The 21,164-nt window shown below is 40.5% G+C and overlaps 1 protein-coding gene across 1 annotated transcript in view; it reads left to right on the top strand.

Moving 5' to 3' along the window:
• The window catches only part of 1700028P14Rik (RIKEN cDNA 1700028P14 gene), a 94,053-nt gene that overhangs the window by 58,254 nt on the left and 14,635 nt on the right, over positions 1-21,164 (top strand). The window contains exons 3-4 of the mRNA NM_026188.2: positions 1,414-1,532; positions 2,382-2,450. Coding sequence (NP_080464.1) covers positions 1,414-1,532; positions 2,382-2,450 — 188 coding nt within the window. The remainder of the gene's footprint in view (positions 1-1,413; positions 1,533-2,381; positions 2,451-21,164) is intronic.

The raw sequence follows: 21,164 nt of genomic DNA, 5'->3' as shown, positions 1-21,164 counted from the left end.
ATAACCTTCAGAAGATTAGGAAGATAAATTTTTAAAATTAATTTGTTTTTATGTGCATCGGTATATAACTTACATGTATGTGTGTGTTGAGGGTGCTAGATCCCTGGGAACTGGAGTTATAGACAATTGTGAGATGCCATGTGGGTGCTGGGAATTGAATCCAGGTCCTTCTGGAAGAGAAACTAGTCCTTTTAACCGCTGAGCCTTCTCTCCAGCCATAGGAAATTAATTTTTAAAATCTTATACCTTCGAACATAATGTCTTCTCGCCTTCCCCCTAAGATACATTGAAATATATATATATTTTTTAATTTTTGTTAAGATATATAAGGCTTAATATAGTTTTCCTTGCTCCTAATTTGTGAGTAGGAGAATCCAAAAATAAACAGATATGAGCATGTGGGTCAGAGCTGGCAAAGTGTTCCAGGGAGGTCAAGCGATTCAGGAGATTGTGGTCTTCTGAGATCAGTGGTCAGAGAAGCCAAGAGTCCAGAAGGCCGTGGCCTAGATCAGGGAACCATGGCCAAAGACACTGGTTACAATTACCTTGAGTGGCTGCAGCAGAGCTTGTGTTAACCAAACTGTACCATAGCTATGCCTTTGACTATAACTGTGATAATTCTGCAAAGAAAGATTTCAGGTTTTCAAAGATTGCCTTCCTCTACTCTATTTTTTTTTTTAAATAACATATCCTTTGGTGTATAATGTATTTTGGAGTTTCACTGGCTGTCTTGGGAAAGAAATATAGTCTTCTGGGCTAGGAAGACAATGCATTTTCTTAGTGATAAATTCTGCTCCTCTGTGCTGAGCCTCTAGAGTTCTGGTTGTCTGCAATTGTATGGGAAAAATACTGAGTCCTTACCTTACCACAGTCTCCTACTCTTAGAAACAAGAACTTCCGTTTCTAAGATCCCCTGGATGCTCCCCACAATGCTTCTTCACACGGTCTAAGTCAGTGTACCTTGTAATTTGCAGATGATCCCTCACAGTAGTACTTGCTTGATAATCCCTTGAATTGCCCCTTGGAAGAGAAGGAACAACCCTGATCATGACAATTTGGAAGATCCTAAAAACCTTTTGGATTTCTTAAGGAAGTTAAAAAACCTACCACTCCCGAAAAGGATTTTAAAAAAAGGATAAAGAAAAGAAATGAGGAAGAGTCAGTACCTGGTCGAATGAGTACTTCCTATTTTATGGGAGAAACTAATTGCTTTTTATTTTCCAACACCACACAGGAATTGCTATTTTCAGAGGCTTATGATGAAATAGTCCGTGGCTATGAGCTATTTTTCATGTTTTAAATGTCATCTGGAGTCAGTAATTAATATCTGAATATGCCCCTAGTAGGGAAATATTTTAGTGGCTGACCTTGTTGATGATTAATTTTTCTTTTATGTGGCTTTTATTTCTCCAGAGGTGGATGTCGGAAGCACGTGAACAGATGGCCCAAGTTCTTGTAAACAAAGACTTGGTGGAGAAGAAGAAAACGGGCTTGCTGGATGAGGAAACACTATGCCCCGGGATTTTGGAAAGGTATTCATTGTCTCTTCTGTTGCTTGTAGCACCCCCACACCCCAGTTTTTAGATTCATAAGAAAGAGGCGAGTGAATCCCAGTCACATGCCAAATGCTTGGTCGCAAGCATCTACTCCTGCTTATGCTCTACCCTGTTTGCAAAAGGAGTCTTCGCCCTTAACTCCTAACTCGTCAAGGTTTGACTTATTCAAAGTTCAACTAAAACTCGCATTTGATTTAGATAGTTTTCTGGCTCAGGGTTCTTACTACCTCAACCTTAATTAACTATTTGAAGACTGCTTCTACAATTCACTCATGAAAGCTATTTGGCATCTATGATCCTGTTTGCACACGTATAAAATGGACATTATGGAAATGCTGACTTCAGAGGCTTGTTCTGAAGTTTAGAAGCAGTAAAGTATGAAATGTGCCTAGAAATATTGCCTGATAGTCAGAGTTAGGTAAGCTGTCACTAACCAGGATTGTTTGTTCTGCTGTTCTTGAAGGCGGAGTATTTTAAGTGTCTTTCACAGGTATTTATTTCTCTGTGAGCATTCCTCCAGAGACAGAGAGAGAGAGTCCTTGAGGGAAGGAGCTATGTGCAGACATGCCTGCTGCCCTACACTAGGCAGAGTGCCCCTCTAGAGAAGTACATTGGATAGACTTTGCTTTATATTGTAATTATTGAAAAATGCAGTCAAAGTAATTACAGAAGATGATAAAATCTCTCATTGGTTTATTATCGTTTTCAAAGTATATACACATTGCAAACATAAAAGTCATCGTCCCCAAATTAGTTCTGAATGGCTTTGAAATGGCAAATGTGACTGTCTGCTTCATTTCTTAAAAGCTACTGTCTTGCTTACAGGGACCCTGAATTGCCTCCCACAGGCTTTCGGGATGTTCCTATGGAATCCCCACCAGATCCGAGAAAACCGTAAGTTGTTCCTAAACTGCTGCTGATTATATGAAGTGTTGATTCAACAGCCTAGTTTACTGGAGTGAGGAATGTCCCGAGGTCAACACAATGTCCTTTACATGATGTTTGGGACTTTAGCAACAGAATTTTGTCTGTAAAGAGGCATAGCACCAGCTAACAATAATGACAATAGTAACAGTAATGACTGCAACAAATAAAACAGTGCTTATTTGTGAATCCTTCCACTCTCTAGCATTTACTTGCAATCTTGAAATGATAGCAGGATGGCACATGCTTGTATTCCTAGCACTTGGGATGCTCTGTTGAAGGTGTTGTTCAGGTCAGCTTGGGTTACATAGTAAAACCTTTCTCCCAAACAGGGAAAACAAACATGCATAGGGAAAACAAACCAGTACTTTGTGAAGCTGATGAGACCATCTGCACACGTGCAGATCATCCAAGTCACCTGTGCACACACTTCTAGCTGAGGTTAAAAAAAGAAAATAGAGTCTGTTGCTATTGAGGCTCTCACACACAAGCACGTGTCCTTTTCATAGGTAACTAAGTATTGTGCTAACTTTCATGCCTTTGTCCGTCCCATTTTCCAAAAGCTGCCTAAATGTAGAGGCAGTGTGGTGTCTTGTTTTTAAGTACAAGAGCATGTTTTAAGTGTGGCATGCCTTTTGGAGGGAAGAAAATTCAGGCATTAAGAAAAGCTTCATTCAGGCAAGAATTACAGAGTAGTTGGTAGTTAAATTCACCTGAGTTTGACTGTACAGCAAGGCATGGGTGTTTTTTTATGGTTAAAGAAATTTATTTATTCGAAGTTAGCAAGAATCGCCATTCCCAAAACAATTTGTCCCTGGACCACAAATAGATTCTAAATGAGGTGTCTTTAATCAAACACATGAAATAATAAATCAAGTGTGGCCAGAGGCTTACAAATGTTTCTTTCACACCTCTAATCATAGCAAGCTGTAAGGCAGAGGCAGGAAGATTGCATGTTTGAGGCCATACAGGCTACACAGTCTCTAACACAAACAAAATAGGAACAAGCCAAACCCAAACCCAAACCCAGCAGGGGCTTGCAGGAATCTAACCTGCATTTCCTCTCATGGTACATGGTTCAGTATTTGCTAATTAGGCATTTGTGACAGCGTCTTAGGAAGGAACATGGCAGTGAACAGAGAATTGACTGTACAGCAAGACATGGACATTTTTTGTGGGTAAAGAAATGCATTTATTTGAGGTTAGCAAGAATTGTCGTTCTGTCCCACTCATCTTTCTAAAGAAGCCGCATCGCTCATAATGTTTAAATACACGACAATATACTCAGGAGCATGATGAGAAGTATCCATTAGTGTATTGCAGGGCTCACAATGGCAGCTGATGCTGGCCTTGTGACCACGCTGCTAGATGCTCTACTCTGTAAACTCTCCTGAAGTAGGAGCAAATGGGGAGTTATTCCACCTTCTCTATTCTCTGTCCTGCAAGTCATTTATTTAGAGATGGCATTGTTTGCCTCGATCCTCTGATTTTCTTGGCTTCTCTCTTTCTCTCTTTCTTTGCTTTATTTTGTAACAACTATTTCTCTTTCTTTTGAATTCTTTTGTTACCCGAGTTCACACCCAAAGGAATTATTTTTTCTCTGCATTTGGGATATTAATAACTATTTTTCTTGATTTTCTTTCTTCTGAATGTGTTCTGCTTTCATATATATATATATAATATATATATATATGTATATATATATATATATTATATATATTCCAGTTTTCCATTTGTGAGTTGTCTATCCTGGAGGCATTTTTCTAAGCTGGCAATCATTCTTTGGTCATTTATGGTTATGATTAGTGGTGGGACAGGAAGCCCCGAGGCTTTCTGACTTGCAGTTTCCCCGGAGGGATCTACAGTAGGCCATTCTTTCAAAGCAGCCTCATAGGGCAGGTTCCAAGGGGAGGCTCCCAGTCCTTCAGCTGGTGGGTGACAGGCCTTTGTCCTGGAAGGCAAGGGTAATCTTGCTGGGACATCAGTACTAAATCTGCACTGTAGAGTCACCAGATTTTGTGGTTGAACAAGGACTTTCTCCTTTACCCTTTCCAGCGAGAACGAACAATCTCCTGCTGAGGAGGGGTGGGGCCAGGAAGGAGGGAGGGGTTGGAGCTTTACTACAAAGCAAATATTTTCTCACAACTTCTTTGCTGATCTAGGATTAATATTTCTAAGCCAGGGATCAACTATTCCTCTTCTCTTGAGCTCTAAAAGGTTGTTTCTCCCATCTCTTCTGTTCTCTATGCTCTGTGGGCTCTAATTTCCAAAAGATGCTAAAAATAACGTTTTAAAAAATTCATTTATTTTTGAAATTATAACATAATTACATTGCTTTCTCCTTTTCTTTCCTCCCCCCGAAACAGTCCCATATACTCTGTACTCTCTTTCAAATTCATGGCCTTTCCCCCACATTAATTGCTGTTTTGTGTGTGTGTGTGGGCGTACATATGTATATCCCTAAATAAATAAATAAAATCTGAAGTTTTAATGGCATTTTGAGGAAGCAGGATTGGTGTACATCTTCAAGTTTAATTCTAAAAGCATGTAGTCTCTCCTGACCACCTTCTTACACTGTCTCCCCCATTCCTATGACCTGGTTAGGTTTTTTCCTTGTGGGTGACCATAGCACTGTGTTCCCCTTTTGTCTAAGCACTGGTCATCTTTTTGTATAATGATTTTGATTCCTGTCTTTCTTGCTAAGTTCCATGCTCCAAAGGGCAAGGCTGCCAGACCTCCATCCCCTGTGGGTTCTGGGCTGTAGGGGAACTGATACGCTACAGCCGTGTCATAGTTACATCCTCAACAAATTGTTTCTTTCTATGGTTGCACCAAACATTATAAAGGGAAGGGGAATGTCAAATTCCTGTCTTATTTGATTTAGGGATTCAATGCCTTATAGATTCAAATATTTTCAAATCTATTTTAGGAAATGCTTTAGAACACAAGTCTTCTAGAAATCAGCACTAGTTAGAATTGCAAGAATTACTTCTTTATGTAATTTGATTTGTGTGTATGAGCAAGTAAACAAATATGTCAGCAACTTCCAGCCCTCTTCGACTCATTCCATATGTGATTCTTCCTTTCAGTGAATGTGCATTAATTACAGGATGTCACGTACAGCAGAATCCGGTGCTGGTTCGAAATCTACTCTCTTGAATATTAAAAATCCTTTTGCTGTTTGCTAGCAGTACAAACTGAGGAAGTTAAATGTCAACTTTAAAAGGCAATGAATAAGAATGAGTTTGCTCAATGGACCAAAATAATGTACTTCAGCTTATAAAAGAAAAGCTGTATTCATAATGTAAATTTAAACTTCATACTACCTCTTAAGGAAAAAAATTAGAATGTGGGTATAGCCTTACTCTTTAGGACCCATTGTTACCTTAATTTCTAGATAATGCCATTTATGTTATAATGGCGTTTGTTTGTCTGCTTCATTCTCTTATAACTAAACCTATGGCGGCTATATCTCTTTGCAATAATATCAAGAAAGTAATATCAAGAAAACACTATTTATTCGTAAATTGATAGCAGATACCTCAATAAAACACTAGATATAAGAACAACTATAGTATTTCCTACCACTGCCTTAACACTACTGATTTTAGCGAGGGAAGGAGACTCTGAGTAATGTGTTCTTCACATGCCACGGCTGAGGAAAAATTGTCATAGAGAAATGTGATGGCTAGTCTTGATGTGTTAATTTGATGGTATCTGTAATCAACTAAATCAAACTGTTGGGCACTCCTGTGAGAAATTTTCTTGGTCAGGCTATTTGAAGCAGGAAGACGAACCCTAAAATGTGAGTAGTACCTGCCAGAGGCTGTCCTTCATTGATGTGAGAACCAGTTTCTTTGGGGTTCTAATACAGACCAAACCCCAGCATCTCTCTAGGAAGCCTCCAGGCCTTCAGCTCCATCTTGGGACCACTGGGACACAACTGAATATTCCCCTCTCCAGTGTGAGGCAGCCATTGTTGATCTACCATCACATCCTGTAAAACAAGTGTCTAATAATGCCCCTTTAACAAACATGGCTTTTCTGTCACTTTTATTCCCTTTGAGGACCCAGAGTAACACAAGAAAGCAGTTAGTTGGAGACTACAATTGATACCAAAGACATAAACTCGAAATGACATGTGTAGACTTGGAGGCTCAATCATCCAGTGCTTCCCTTGAGATTCAGTGAACATGCATTACCAAATATGCTAACTTAAGTTTTTTTCTTTGCCTTTAAGGTAAATTTAACTTAATTTGGGCATACTATTTATAAGAAATGGGAAAGTAATTCACTTGTAAGTGGGTCCTTGACTATCTGATTATCTAATACAAACTCATTTTATATGAAGGTCTTAGCTATCAGAACACACACATACCCATCTACACACACACACACACACACACACACACACACATCTACACACAAACACACACTATGTGTGGTCCTGAATTAAGAGTTCTTAGGAGAAATCAGGGCTGCCTACCTACTGCCTGCTTGCCTTCCTTCCTTTCTTTTTTCTTTTTCTTTTTCTTTTCTTTTTTTTTTTTTTCCTTTCTGAATGAAGAAAATTCAGTTCTGGCACAAGGTATTTGAAGAGTAAGAAGTATGTCCATAGGAGCTGAGAAACCCAGTACTGAGCACCCATTGCTGAGCAGAGAAATACCCAAGGAAGACTTTGCCCAAGGTCAGCTCTGAGTCCTATGTGTTGTCATTGTTATGCCTCCTGTGACAGCAATTGGTGCATATTTATTGAAACTTTGTAATGTCCTGTCTCCATAATATAGAGGGAAAATTAACAGTATATTGGTCACCGGGTAGTTTTTGATACAAATGACTTCTCAGAACAAGAACAGTATATATAGGGAATGTGGGACCTACTTCTGGGCCTGCCCAGAACCTGCTAGGTGACCTTGCTCTTGGCTAATAAGCCTCTCTTGCTTCCATCTGGAATATGAAGGGTTTGAACCAAATGATCTGTAAAATCCTCTTCCTGTGCTAATTTAATGGCTGCAAGGGGAAAGGTATCTAAATAGGCAGATTAAATGAGACCAAAAGGTAGTTGAGGCAGTTAAGTGTCCATTATTGGCAAGGGGCTCCCCTCCATGTGTGTGAAGTGGGCTCTTTACAGTAACAGCAGCAAGCTCAGACCACAGCTGTAGCTCTTGTAGTCCATTCCTCTCAGGAGGCAGCCAGCATCTCTAAAATCTGCTGCACTCTCGGGAGGAAAGGGAGACTGCATATAAATCACAAGGATGTTTTTTGTTCTCTTTTGCCTTTTCCCCTCTGAAAGTATGAAGGAGGACGTTTGTTTTCCTTCCTGCTTATGGGTGATGGTTTGTCTCTTGTTGCTGAACATATTTTGAGAAAGAAAACACTGTAAAAAAAAAAAAGTCCCTGTAAAGATGTGGAGTAGATAATCATAAAGAAACCATGACAGGGAGTGTGGGGGCGGAGGAAAGATGGCAGAACAGAAGGGAAACAGATCTGAACCTCATTCTTCTCTCCAGCTCCTCTAGGACCTCTCCTCTCTGTGTGTCTAGGCTTGTTCTCTTGGGCAGCCCTTGCTTCCGCCCATTGTAATTCAGCTAAGGCATGTCTGGGTTTACCCTCCCACAAGCCCAGGTGTTGGTCACATGATCCAGACTGGGACATTTAGGGAACGTGCTAGGATAGTAAATGGAGTTTGGGGGTCATTGCCTCTTCCTGCTCTAGTTTCAAGTTCAGAGGATGCCCTGCTCGTGGGGGAACAGCTATCTGTAAGTCAAGTTAAGCAGACCTAGAAAACGGGCATTTTGAAGATGACCTGTTGGATATGCTAGTATTTCCCTTTATTACTCAAGTTTGAGTTGGGCTCCAATAACTTGTAAATATGAGAGTAAAACTAATGAAAGCAAATATTCCCAAATCGCTAACTATGTATCAACACTACCCCAGTGGCTTTGTATATGTTAATTCATTACTCCTAAGAGTTCTCTAAATTAATCTCCTCATTTACATACTGTATAGAGTAAAACACATGCACAGAGACCTAACTAATATATCCAAACTCTCACAGGTGGTAATTAATAGCAAGCCAGGACCTGAGTTAAGAAATTTAGATGCTGGTGAGATGATTCAGCAGGTAAAGGCACTTGCCACCAAATCTGATGACCTGAGTTCAATTCCCAGGATGTACATAATGGAAAAAGAGAACTGACTCTTGGACATTGCCTTTGCATGTCCACAAACATACCATGGCATTGCGAGCACATACAACCACCACCCACACACAATAATAAATGTAATAATTTATTAACACCAAAACGTAGGGTCTGAGATGTGTGCTGTTCAGCAGAATGGTAGAACAATAAGAATTTTGATTTATACTTTAGTTCTCTGTACATCATTTTCTTTTGTATACACGGGGATAATAATTGCTACATTAGGCAGTCTGGGCCCTGAGCCTTGGGGCACTATTTGTACATGAGGATGTTTTATTTCAGGAATCTGCTCACATAGAACCTAAGAAGGTCTGCTTTCTGAACCCGAAAAGCCATTGGTATAGTTTAAGTACAGGAGAGCAATAACCCCTGAGTCCAATTCTCCAGGCATGTGAACTTGAAGTGGGGATGGAGTGTAAATTCAGAATCCTAAGTCCTGAGGACAAGGAGCTCTGGGTGTCTGAGGGTGGAAGACTATGACATCCCAGCACAGGGAGAATAGGTGTGGTCCTTCTGCTCTTTGTTCTGTTAGGGCTGTTCCTGGGCTGGAGGATGTGCACGAAGCTAGGTAGGGAGCATCCTTTCCCAGTCTCATTCAAATGCTAATCTCTTTCATAGACAGCCCCACAGGCATACATAGAAATAGTGTTGTACTAACTCTCTAGGTATCTATTGACCCAGTCAAGTTAACATAAAATTATATTACTATTATGAACAGTAAGCTTCTAAAGTTCAAATAAAAAAATGTCCGGTTTTTAAGCAAGTGGAGCTGTTGGTTACTCAGGCATGCATAGACTCTAGCTAGATACTTTCTCCTATAAAGCAGGGTCATGTGATTATCCTTCTGGGCCTGGAGTTGGTTGTCTGCTATACTGAGTGATGGTGCCTTTCTAGTTGACTGAATTTGTTGAAACGACTTCAGAGCCAACCAATGACCATTTCTCTTTGTCCTGTCCATGATGCATCCCTTCTCGGCTGATGTGGATGCTGTCCATCAGTGGCATGCTTTTCCTTATAGCCATGTTTGGGGTAGTGGTACAAGTCCTGATTTGATATGAGATTTGGGTTCTGTGTCTTGGCAAGGAATGCTTTCGCACTTAGTAATAACTTGTCCCATTTGCTATCGTTGCATGGTGACTCAAATGATTTGGTAACAGAATTTACATCGAGACACTTGATATGGCGTCCCTTGGATCTAGAGGTTTGATGTAACAGCTGACAAATGGCGGATTCAGGCTGCCCTTTGTTCCCTACTTTGCTTCTACACCCAAATCCATTACAGTAGCTTTTTAAGTTCCATCAACAAAGTTGGACCTCTTGGCTTTTCAGATAGGCTCAAGGAGGTAATCAAGATGATCGACTTAGGCATCCTTGATTGCCTATTGTAGTTGTCAGCTTTTCAGGTGGCTGCAGTCGTTCCTCCTCTCCATGTGACAGAAAGAGTCGTTGGTTATCTGCCTCCCTCTGCTGCTGGGCTGGCTTTGTGAAAGTTGTGACAGAGTGTTGCAGAAACGAGATTCCAAACTTCTCAGTACAGACTTTAAAAAAAAAAAACAAAAAACAAAAAACAGTTTCTACTTTCTGGTTCTTGGACTCCAGCTGATAGACTGTGAAGCTTAAAATGCATACATCAGTCACACAGAGGTAAGACAACAAGCCATATTGATATCTCCTGCTGAGTTCTTACATAATAATAAGAAAAACTACCAAGAGTCAAAGTGAGCTGTCTTGGTTAGCACAGTGGTTCTGACATCACATGGAACAGAAAACCCAGCTGAGCCCAATCACCCCACCAAATAATCAGAGATAATAAAGTGGCTGTCTTGTGCTACTAGCTTTGAATCCACAGAGATAGATAATTGAGAATCTTCATGTCTCTAAGGACATGCTTATGTAGTTATTTCTTCCAATATTAGACCTATAGGAATATTTTTGCCATTGCTAAGTAGAGATGCATGCTGGTCAAATGTCAGGGGCTCATGAACTAATAAATCAGGTGGGTGAGAGAATAACTCAAAATGGGCTAAAGACTTATACAATTCTGGAAACTATGAAAATCCCAGAAGAAAACACAGGAGAAAAATCCCTTAACTGGCCTTGACAATAAGTAAAAAGGACATAAACACATAGGCAATGGAAACAAAATTAAGTAAATGATATTTCATCAAACCAAAGAGCTAATGCACAGCAAAATAAATAACCAGCAAGATGAGAAAGGGTTTATAAGTCTTATCTGACACGGAGTTAATACCCAAAATAATCAATAAAGTCTTTTATCACTTAAAGTGGGCAATAAATTTCAAAAGCCATTTTTAAAAGGCATATAGATGGATAATAGGTATATGAAAAGGTGCTCAACCCACCTAATCAGGAAAACAAAAAATAAATACAGGACCTGAGGATTCAGTCAGTAAAGTGGTTGCATGTGTTACCTGAGTTTAGTCTCTAGCACACTTGTGAAAAGTTGGGTATGGTGCCATGTGCTTATAATCTCAGTGCGGAGGAGGCAGAGACAGAAAGACCCTGGAACCCAGTGATAGGAGGATCCCTGGAGCTCATTGGTCAGTTACAGGAGGACACCTGAAGCTCATTGGTCTGTGATAGGATGATCCCTGGAGCTCATTGGTCATACAGAAGGATCCCTAGAGCTCATTGGTCAGTTGCAGGAGGACAACTAGAGCTCCTTGTCAATAAAGGAGGATGCCTGGAACCCAGGCTAGCCAGCTAGTCTAATAGATGAGACTATGCCTCAACAAACAAGATGGCTAGCTCCTGAGGAACAAAGTCTATGGTTGACGTCTGGCCTTTATGTGCACATGCACACACATGCATACACAACCAAAGCCATGATGAAGTACTACCTCATTCCTGTTAAGATGGACATTACAATGAAAGAGACAAAAATGACAAGTCTGGTTGTGCATATGGAGAAACTAGAACTTGTTTATGTTGCTGGGCATGAGAAGTCCAGAGGCTTTTGTGAAAAACAGTGCAGCAGAAATTACTCAAGATTTTTCAAATGCAACTGTTCTATGATGTGGTGTCCTGGGGACATTTTTTGTGTATATACCCAAAGAAAATGAATTGGCATTTCACAGAGGGATCTATACACTGGATTTTATTGTAGCATAATCCACAATAAGCAAAGATATAAGATCAACTCATGACTCCTTTGATGGATAAATGAGAAAAACATAGCCTTTCACATGGAAATCGTATTTTGAAAACAGGTGAAATCAGAGAGCATCATGTTAAGTGAACTATACACACAAAAATGTACTGCACTCTCTCATTTATATGTGAAGTCTAAAATAGGTTGAATTCCTAGAAGTAGATTGTAGAATGTTAGTTACCAGGGCCTACAAGGTGGAGTATATGGAACAATGTTGATCCAAGGGTATAAAATTTCTATCCTGAAGAATGAATAAATTTTAGAGACCCATTATCCTGTTAGGGGTTGTAGTTAATACTTTAGGCTTGCACAGGGGACATTTGCTAAGAGAGTAGGTCATGAGTTTTCAAACCTCCAAAACAAAAGGCAGCAGTAGGAAGTTACTCTTGTGAGCTTAGCTGTATCGGTATTAAATTATTAGTGTTAAACAATTAATACTAACGTTGTATTCAAGGATAACAAAACATCACACAGCACACCAAAAACATAAGCAATTTTCCTTTAAAAAACAGCCACAACAGAGCCCAAGATGAATGTTGAAGACGTTTAAATTGTCACAATGGGGGGCTTCACACGCATCTGTAATTTCCTTATGGCCCATGCCAGAGTTCCAGGCAGAGGTAACACCTGAGCTGCCAGATCAATGGAACAAAGGACATAGAGCATAGAGGGTACACAGAGTCAGGGAGAGGGGCCTATGTTTGGGTGAACCTGTAGTCATAATATTGTAAGTTACATAATTGTCATTTGGAAAGTACTTATCACTTCAAGTCTTCAGCTGGTCTCTAGCCACAGACATAGAGGTTACAGCTATGGTTTTAGGAAAATTAGGAGCCTTGGAGGATCACAGAGACCTTTGTTGCTGTCTATAGTTGAGTCTGTGCTTTCGTTTACATAAAGTAATACTTAAGCATGGATGCTTTCTTCTTTTAAATGGCTTCCAAAAATTATTAGGCTTGAGGAAAATTCTTCCAACAAACCCACTGGATGACTGCCTACTTTGCACCAGGAATTTTGACATTGGTAGTACAGATGCAAAAGATAGGCTCATTTGTCTGATAGTTGAGGCTGGAAAAGTAATCAATACAGGTATATTGGTAAGAAAGAGGCTTAGCTAATATAACAGAAAACTTAGTTAGTAGTTACTGAGTAAGGGATCCATTTGGCCACCTGGCATGAACTCTAAGGGCAAAGACTGGTATGGTGCTAAACAATCTCTTAAGGGACCTAAGTTAGCTACTTTTCATCTTTAGAGTCTCAAGGTGGTTCCTTTGTTGCAAGCACAAAGCTATTCTATAAGGCACAAACTCAAGAGCTGAAAGGAAGCCCTCTCCAGGATCTTCATCTCACACCTTGTGAGCAGACTCTGGTTCTAGGTAGAGAAAAGCAAGCGAGAAGGGAGGCTGGACTAATGAATGGACCAACCTGCAAGTTGCTGCGTGCTAGGAGTGGCAGCAATGTAACTCAGACTGGGAAGGGCTTCCATGTAGATGTGACACCTGAACTTGGAGCTCAGCGGGAGTAAAGGACACCCTTCAGCAGAGGACATAGGGCATCCTGAGGTACAAGGAGCATGGCCTATTCTGGGTTGAGTCTTCAGTCATTGACAGCTGATGGAGCAGGGTCTGAGGAATTTGGCGTTGCTCATATCAGTGATGAGAAAAGTTTCCAAACACTGGGGAAAGCCAGATATTTGTGTTTAAGAAAGCACCAGCTAGTAGACAACAGAGACCATCATCAGGAGGCTCTTGGATATATCAAGGCAAGACAAGAGCCTGGTCTCCAGCAATGGTAGCGTGGCAGGAGAGAAGGATGCAGGTTCTTGATCCATTGAGAGAGAACTGACATTTGCTGGATTACTGGTTGATTACTGGTTGATTACTGGTTGATTATGGGAATGAGATAACTTCAAGTTGATTCCTTGCCTCCCAGCTTAGGTAGCCCGAGGAGGATGAGGCCATTTGCTGTGGCAGCATCTCAGTCAGGTGACTGAGACTGGAGAACAGACAGACTCATGCTCAGTTGCTAATATCAGTATCAAAGCTGCTTCCTTTCCCCAAGCTTTGTCCCTTTCATCCATTCTCCACCTTACAGCTGAGTATTGTCTTGTAAGAGTAATGAGATGATAACATTTGCAAGATGCTCTAGATGCTTCGATAAATCTCACCAAATAGGGCTCAGTGGATATGGTAACTTTCCAAAAATCAGGAAGGGACCTAGGAATCAGTAGAAGTTCATTTTTATTTTGTCTGGTCCACTAGATGGTAGAATGTTTCATCAGTCATTATACTGCGTTTCACACTTTAAACGTGTACAACACACCCCACACGTTTTGTCTGCATTCTGTCCTTCCTAAAGGTCATCCAAGGTCATCTGGGTGGGGTTGACCTTAACTGTATGGAGGAAGAAATTAAAGCACAGAAATTAGGAGTCTGATTACCCGTTAATTAATCCACTCATCTGTTTTATAAATATTTATGGAATAAATATGAATGGGAGGTGTTAAGATGCAGAGTGTTTAAGTGACTGTCTGAATGTTCCAGAATGACTTAAGGGCCAAGCAGAAAGGGGAAAATTTGGTTCACATCATTGCGTTCCTGATAGGAGGGGAGAACGCTTACAAACCTGCTAGGGCTTCTTAGCAACTACTGACCTTGGATGAGGATAACTGCAGATTCAAATTGTCCTGCCGTTCATCTTTGCTCCCCATCACGTACTTATTAGCTTCTTAGGAGGCAGTTTCTAAAAAGCTCCCTGTATTTGGAAGCTGCTGAAAAGCTAATGAATTTCATCTGACTTAATCAGGAGGTAAATGTGGGAAGAGATGACAAGAGCATTCGAATCAGTTCACTGTAAGATTGTCAGGGGAAGATGGCATCTCATGTAATTCAGGCTAGTCTCCAACTTGCCATGCTGCCAAGCCCGGCTTTGGTCTCCTGATCCTCCTGCCTCTACTTCCCAAGTGCTGCGATTACAGACTTGTAACTACTGCATCTAGATTGACATGCAATTTAAAGGAAAATAATGGTTAAGAATGGGATGTAATTTCCCAGAGCGCATAAACTTTCTCCTCTCACCTGTAATATGGATACCCCTCGGCTATCAGTGGCTAGACTTGTCTTAGAAATAGAATCTTCTACTGTTGCCAGGGGAGAGATTAATTTGAAATTATTTGTTTCTTTGAATCACTCATATTTAGATAAAACCACGTGATATGGTAGGTATGTTGTCTACATGTTCTAGCTCGGAGGACAAAATAGGAAATAAGCAATTAAACGTTATGGTTTTTGCAAGCTAGAGGATCTCTGTGGGTTGGGGTGCATCACCTTGTCGCCCACCGATGTTTTGCCTGGATTCATTCTCGTGTAGATATTTTAACTAATGCCACAGTGCTAACGATAAGTCTCAGACTTGCTCATCTTACAAAACACCTTCGGTTATTCTCTGCACCTGTTAAAGGTCAATGAGGGTATGTGTAGCAAACTGTGGGTGGTGGTGGTGGATGAGAGCCAGCTGTCCAACTTCCAGACATGCTGACAGAGTAGCATTGTCCTCACGAATCTACCAGCATCTGGTCTTCAGTTTTATATTTCCAGAAAGGCTGTTTTTATCTGTGCTTCAGCATTTATCTGACTCACGGAGACTGACTTGGGCTCAATAAGCGCTCTCTCTCTCTCTCTCTCTCTCTCTCTCTCTCTCTCTCTCTCTGTCTCTCCCTCTCCCTCTCTCTCTCCCTCTCTCTCCCTCTCTCTCCCTCTTTCTCTGTCACACACACACACACACACACACACACACACACACACACACACACAGAGTCCAGAATTCTAATTAGTTAAATTTGAAGCACAGTTCAGATAGTTGTGTCAGCCTAATGAAGCATTCTCTCTCTGTGGAAGCCATATGGAGAGCCAGCTTATGATCTGAATTTTTGGACTCTGAACAAGGGGAATTAAATGATCGCGGTGATTAATGGCCCCAAGCTCTGGAATGGGACTCTTGTAGGTGACAGAGACACAAGGTCATCATAGTCAAAGGGTAAGTTTGTCAAAAGACGGCATGCAAAATCAGTGAGGGAGCCTGCCGTTAGGATTCCGGTCCTGTGGCGTTTTCTTCATTAGCTTCTTCCCTAAAGTAGAGACATTGCATATGTAGCTCCCGTCTCGGAAGAGTGACTGGCCCTTTTCTTTCGGTTTCTACTAAGGGAAAATCCCAAAAGAGATGCCTGAGTCTGGCTTTGGGCCTATCAGCTCTAGACAGGAAAGACAGAGGTAAAGCAGAGGCACAAGGCTTCTGGCACCCAGAGGTCCTCAGTCATGGCTTAACTCACTGTAGGCTGCCATTGAGTCTGTGTAGACACAGAGGTCTTCCGGCTGTACTCTAGACCTGACAGATCTACCTTTAACCCCACATTCACAGGATTTCTGACACACCAGGGGCATATGAATACTCATCCTTTCACACCTTCAGAAATGTTTATAAAGGTTCTTTATTAATAATCTAATGTAAATAAAATGGTACTGCACTATATTTTTTTTTTACTTTACAATCCACTAATTACTGGACTTATAGTTTAATTTATTGTTCCACAGCAATGACCCTTCCTGATTTCTTTTGCAAATCGCCTGTGTGTACCTTCAGTTGATTTTCTTATTGGAAAATTTAAAAACTCATTTACAAAAGCTTTAACATTTTTTATTCTGGGGACTAATTCTGTCTTGGTAAAATGTTCGCAAATATCTTCTTTGAATTCTCTTGGTAACTTTATGTATGGCATTGTTTTGACTATTGGAAGAAAAGACATACTATATGAAATATCAAACTGTTAACCTCTTAGAAGCTGCATATCTCGTGTATAATGCCCGCGCCTGCTTGTAAGGTGAGACTAGCCAGTCGTTGCAACATTATTTTGCTCACACTTGGTCACTGAGCCCTTCCCATCAGAGCTGCGCCATGCTTAAGCAGCTGGATTTCTGAGCTCTGTAGTCTATCCAGCTGGTCTGTTTGTATACGCCTTCAGCAGCGGCACTGTCTAATTACTGTGACATTATTCCACTCCTTTGTACCTTGTGGGATGAGTTGAGCCAGTCTGTTCTTCTTTTCTAAATTGTCATCCTCCCACCTCCATTTTATGGAATTCTATGTCTATTAGAATTTCTTTGTCAAGTTCCAAGGTATACCTTGTATTCTGAGTCACGACATTTAATCAGTCAGGTGACAAAATGATCATCATCAATGAGTTGTCTCATTCATAAGTAAAGAATTATTCTAGAACCAACAAAACTTTATAAGTTCTCCTTTATAGATGTATCCTATAGCTTTAGTTGTATCCGTTCTTCTAGGAAACTTGGAGAATATGGTACAGTTGTGAGCACTTTCCCTCTCCACATTTCCATTCTTTGTTGGCTGATACATGGCTAAACTCCTTTGTACAGCAATCTTGTATCTGATAACCTTGTTTAGAACTTGCTTGGCATGTTCTCTGGGATTTTAAATTTTTTTCCTCTTAAGAGAGCAGCATTTTGCATTCCTACTCAAAGTATTGTGCACTCATTCTTGTTCCATTTTCTGGGCTCTGCATTACACCTTTAAAGACACAGGCTGATAGAGGGCTCCATCAGCGATGGGGAGCATTTCAGGAGGAAAGAATACTCATGGGCTTAATTTTGCTGCCCTCATAGTAGAGTTACCTATTTCTGCTTATTTTAATGTTGTTGGGTTTTCCCACAATCCCAGGTCATCCCATCCAGGTACTACTGCTGAGGGAAATGGGAAGAGCGGGAAGTTTGCTTATTATCTTAGTTCAAGAGTGCCATCTTCTGTTAATCCACTGAAGCAACGTTTAATTGACACGGGGTGGGGTAGGAAGTGGAGACCTGCTGCCACTGTGGGGCTGTGTTACAGCTCCAAGATCCTTAATTTCTTAATTGCCTCTCTCTGTTTCCAAAACAGTGCATTCCCAGAACTGTCATTCTGTTCATTCCTGCTTGAAAACAGTGGTTCAAATCCTCCCATCGAAGTACCTCTCTCCATCAGGGTAGGATGCTGTTTTTGGAGGAGATGTCTATGGTGTTCTGTCTACCCACAAGCCCTTGTTACCTTCTCTTCCCCTGAAATTCCTGCCAGAATCTGGTCCCATGTGGGCTTTAATTTAGCTCTAGAGGCAGGATTTAAAAAAAAAAAACCTATCCACACACAATTTGAAGCTTGTAGAGTCAAAGTCAAGATGATAGCAAGTGTAAAGGTCCCCTCTGGTTTTTATTCACAATTCTAGAATCAGAAAATACCTCATCCTACGAAAGAAAACAGAGTGCTCCCGTGAGCTAAGCAGACAAGGCTCTTTTGATAGAGAGCAGAAACAAAAGACTTGAATTGCTTTTGTTCTTTGTAAAGGTTAAAATATTCTGGGTCCCCATATCCTTGAAAGAACATATAAAATAATTTAGTTGGGGATGGCAGGCATAGAATTTGACACAAACCGGTTCCACTTTGATTTGGTCTGTTGGGTCTGGAGCAGGAGTGGCTAGGAACTTATTTAAAATAGTGTTTCCCATGCTCCACTATGTTCTCCTTAGGGACAAGTGTGCAAATTCGTTCTCTTTGTTGTTGACCTACCCTTGTTTGTGGTTTTTGGAGGCTATGGGTAGACTTGGGACTAAGAAACCAATGGCAGGAAGGATGTTTTACAGTCTCTCCTCTGTGACTGTGTTTTATCTTTGGAATCCCGCCTTTTTCTGCCTTACATATCTTACATATTGTACGTGTAGTGATGTAGGATTCCTAGGCATATTCTTGGTGAGTTGTTCTTTTAATCATGGGTAACGGTCGCTAGAGCCAGTGATTTTTACATTTTTTTTCCTTTTCCATATCCTATTATTGGAAGAATATATCTCTTGGCTAAGACTTAATTGTGTGTTTATATATTTTTTTGCTTTTATGCTTTCTTTGAAAATAATTTTATGTTAAGTATTAAGGCATATAGATGGACTTTTAAGAAATAGTGTGATATTCAATTTAAGGCCAAAAATATTAAATCCTTCACTATTTTGAGTTGCTAAATTTTTCCTACTTCTTTATTTTCCATCTCCTTCCTTTCTTTCTTTCCTTCTTTCTTCCTTTCTATTAAATTGATCATTTAAATTTTATTTACTGATTTGAAGATTAAATTATTGGACATCTGATTCATTTTATTGTTTTGTTTTGTTTTCTTTTCTTTTGTTTTTGAGACAGGGTTTCTCTGTGTAGCCCTGGCTGTCCTGGAACTCATTCTGTAGACCAGGCTGGCCTTGAACTCTGAAATCTACCTGCCTCTGTCTTCCAAGGGCTGGGTTTAAAGGCATTCACCACCACTGCCCAGCCTGTTTCATTTTGTAATTTTTGTTTATCCCTTGATAATTTCATGTGTTATAGAATTTATCTATACTTCCATCCTCCTCACTCCTCTGGTTCCCACACCATATGTCTACCTTCCACCTTTTCTTCTGCTCTTACTCTTCCTTCTTCCTAATTTTCTATTTTTTTCTAGCAACCCACTGACCACTGGGTCCAGTTAGTACTGCCTGCATACTCACTAAGATAGGTCTATCCACCAGAGCATGGCTAAAGCCCCAAAGAAGAAAAATGACATCCCTCCCCTAACAGCTACCACTTGCCAGTAGCTCTTCTCCTCTTCATGCTGGAATGTTGACTGACTATGCAGGTCTTATGCCAATAACCACAGCTACCTTGAGTTCATAAAAGCAATGACTATGTCATGTCTGGAAGACATTACTCTACACAGAAGTCCTCCCCATCTTCAAAATCTTCAATTCTTTCTGCCCCCCTTTTATGTGATATTTTCTGAGCTTTGAGGTATATGGATGGATATTGATAAGGAACCAATTTAGATCTGAGCACTCAACAGTCACTTATTCTCAGCATTTATGACCAGTTATGAGACTCTACACAGATTGCTTTTTACTGAAAAAGAAGCTTCTCTGACCGAGGTTGAAAGCTGTGCTATTTAAACATAAATTTTGAGAAGATAGTTTGATGACATGCCCAATTATCAGAACAGTACTAAGTTCCCTCCTAGGGCCTTTGACCTCCCCAACCATGGAGTTTTAGTTTTAGGGTTACAGTACCAGGCATGAATTCCCCTCTGTGGAGCAATCCTCAAGTCCAACTGGAAGGCTATTGGTTATTTCCATAACAGTCATGCCACTGTTGCTATGGTAGAGAAGATGGCATTATTGCAGGCAGAGTCCACTGATTGCTTTTCTCTCCCAGTGGTCTACATAGCATCTTCTAGCACTATAAATGCTATCTGGCAGGGAGAAAGTATCCAGGTTAGTTCCTGTTTGATTTCCTTTGTGTCCTTTAACCACTGTTCATTGTGTCTTCAGCAAATTATCTTACCATATAGCCATAGTGGACAACCAAGAGAAATGGCAGTAGTTTGAGTTGTTTTGGGGGGCTCTAATTTAATATGCTATCTCTTCTGGAGGAAGCACTTTTTCCCTCTTACAGGCTACCTATGTTCAGACTTCTTTTTAAACTGTATTTTTAGTTAGTTTACAAAGGAGTAGATTTTCATAAGACTTCTTTCATACAGTCCTAATTTTAGTTGACCCACCCCAACCCCCTCCTCCTCATCTCTTTATCCCCATCTTTACTTAAACCTTTAACGCTAGCATGCCCCTGACCACATCCTGTGACTTTCCTATCACATATGTTCTACTATCTCTTCCCCCTCCTTTTAGGACTTCTCTCCTCTCACGTGAATTTCTAGTTTTGTTCTTTCACTCAGAGGCACTCAAACTCAAGTGTGTATCAGAATTCTCTAGAGGGATTGTTAAACTTCAGAATGCTGAGCCCTGCCCATAGAGATTCTAATTCAGTAAATTGGGATAAGACTCAATTGCAATCATACCCTGGGTTTCACGTCAGCAGATTCAATCAATCTTGGAATGAAAATAATTGAAAGGAAAACAACTCTTGGCTAAACATGTACAGACTTTAAAAAAATAATTATTTCTGAAACAATGAAGTGTCTACGCTACTTAACATTTACAGTATGTTAAGTAGTATAGGCAATCTAGAGGTAACTTACAATGTATAGAAGGATGTGCTTGTGCTATACACACATACAAATGTACAGAAGGCACTTGAGCATCTAGAGTTTGCTATCCACTGTGTCTTCCTCCAAACACAGGAAAGACTGAATTCTCATAACTCTCAAGCTCTCGGGCACTGATGCTGCCAGGAAGCAACACTGAGAAAGCTGGCAGTAGTTGCTGGTTACCACCAAGCTAAATCTTCCACCCAGATCCA

Source organism: Mus musculus, chromosome 19, assembly GCF_000001635.26.
Source record: "Mus musculus strain C57BL/6J chromosome 19, GRCm38.p6 C57BL/6J".
NCBI lineage: Eukaryota > Metazoa > Chordata > Mammalia > Rodentia > Muridae > Mus > Mus musculus.
Note: the sequence above shows the minus strand (reverse complement) of the source record. Positions and strands in the feature narration are given on the sequence as shown.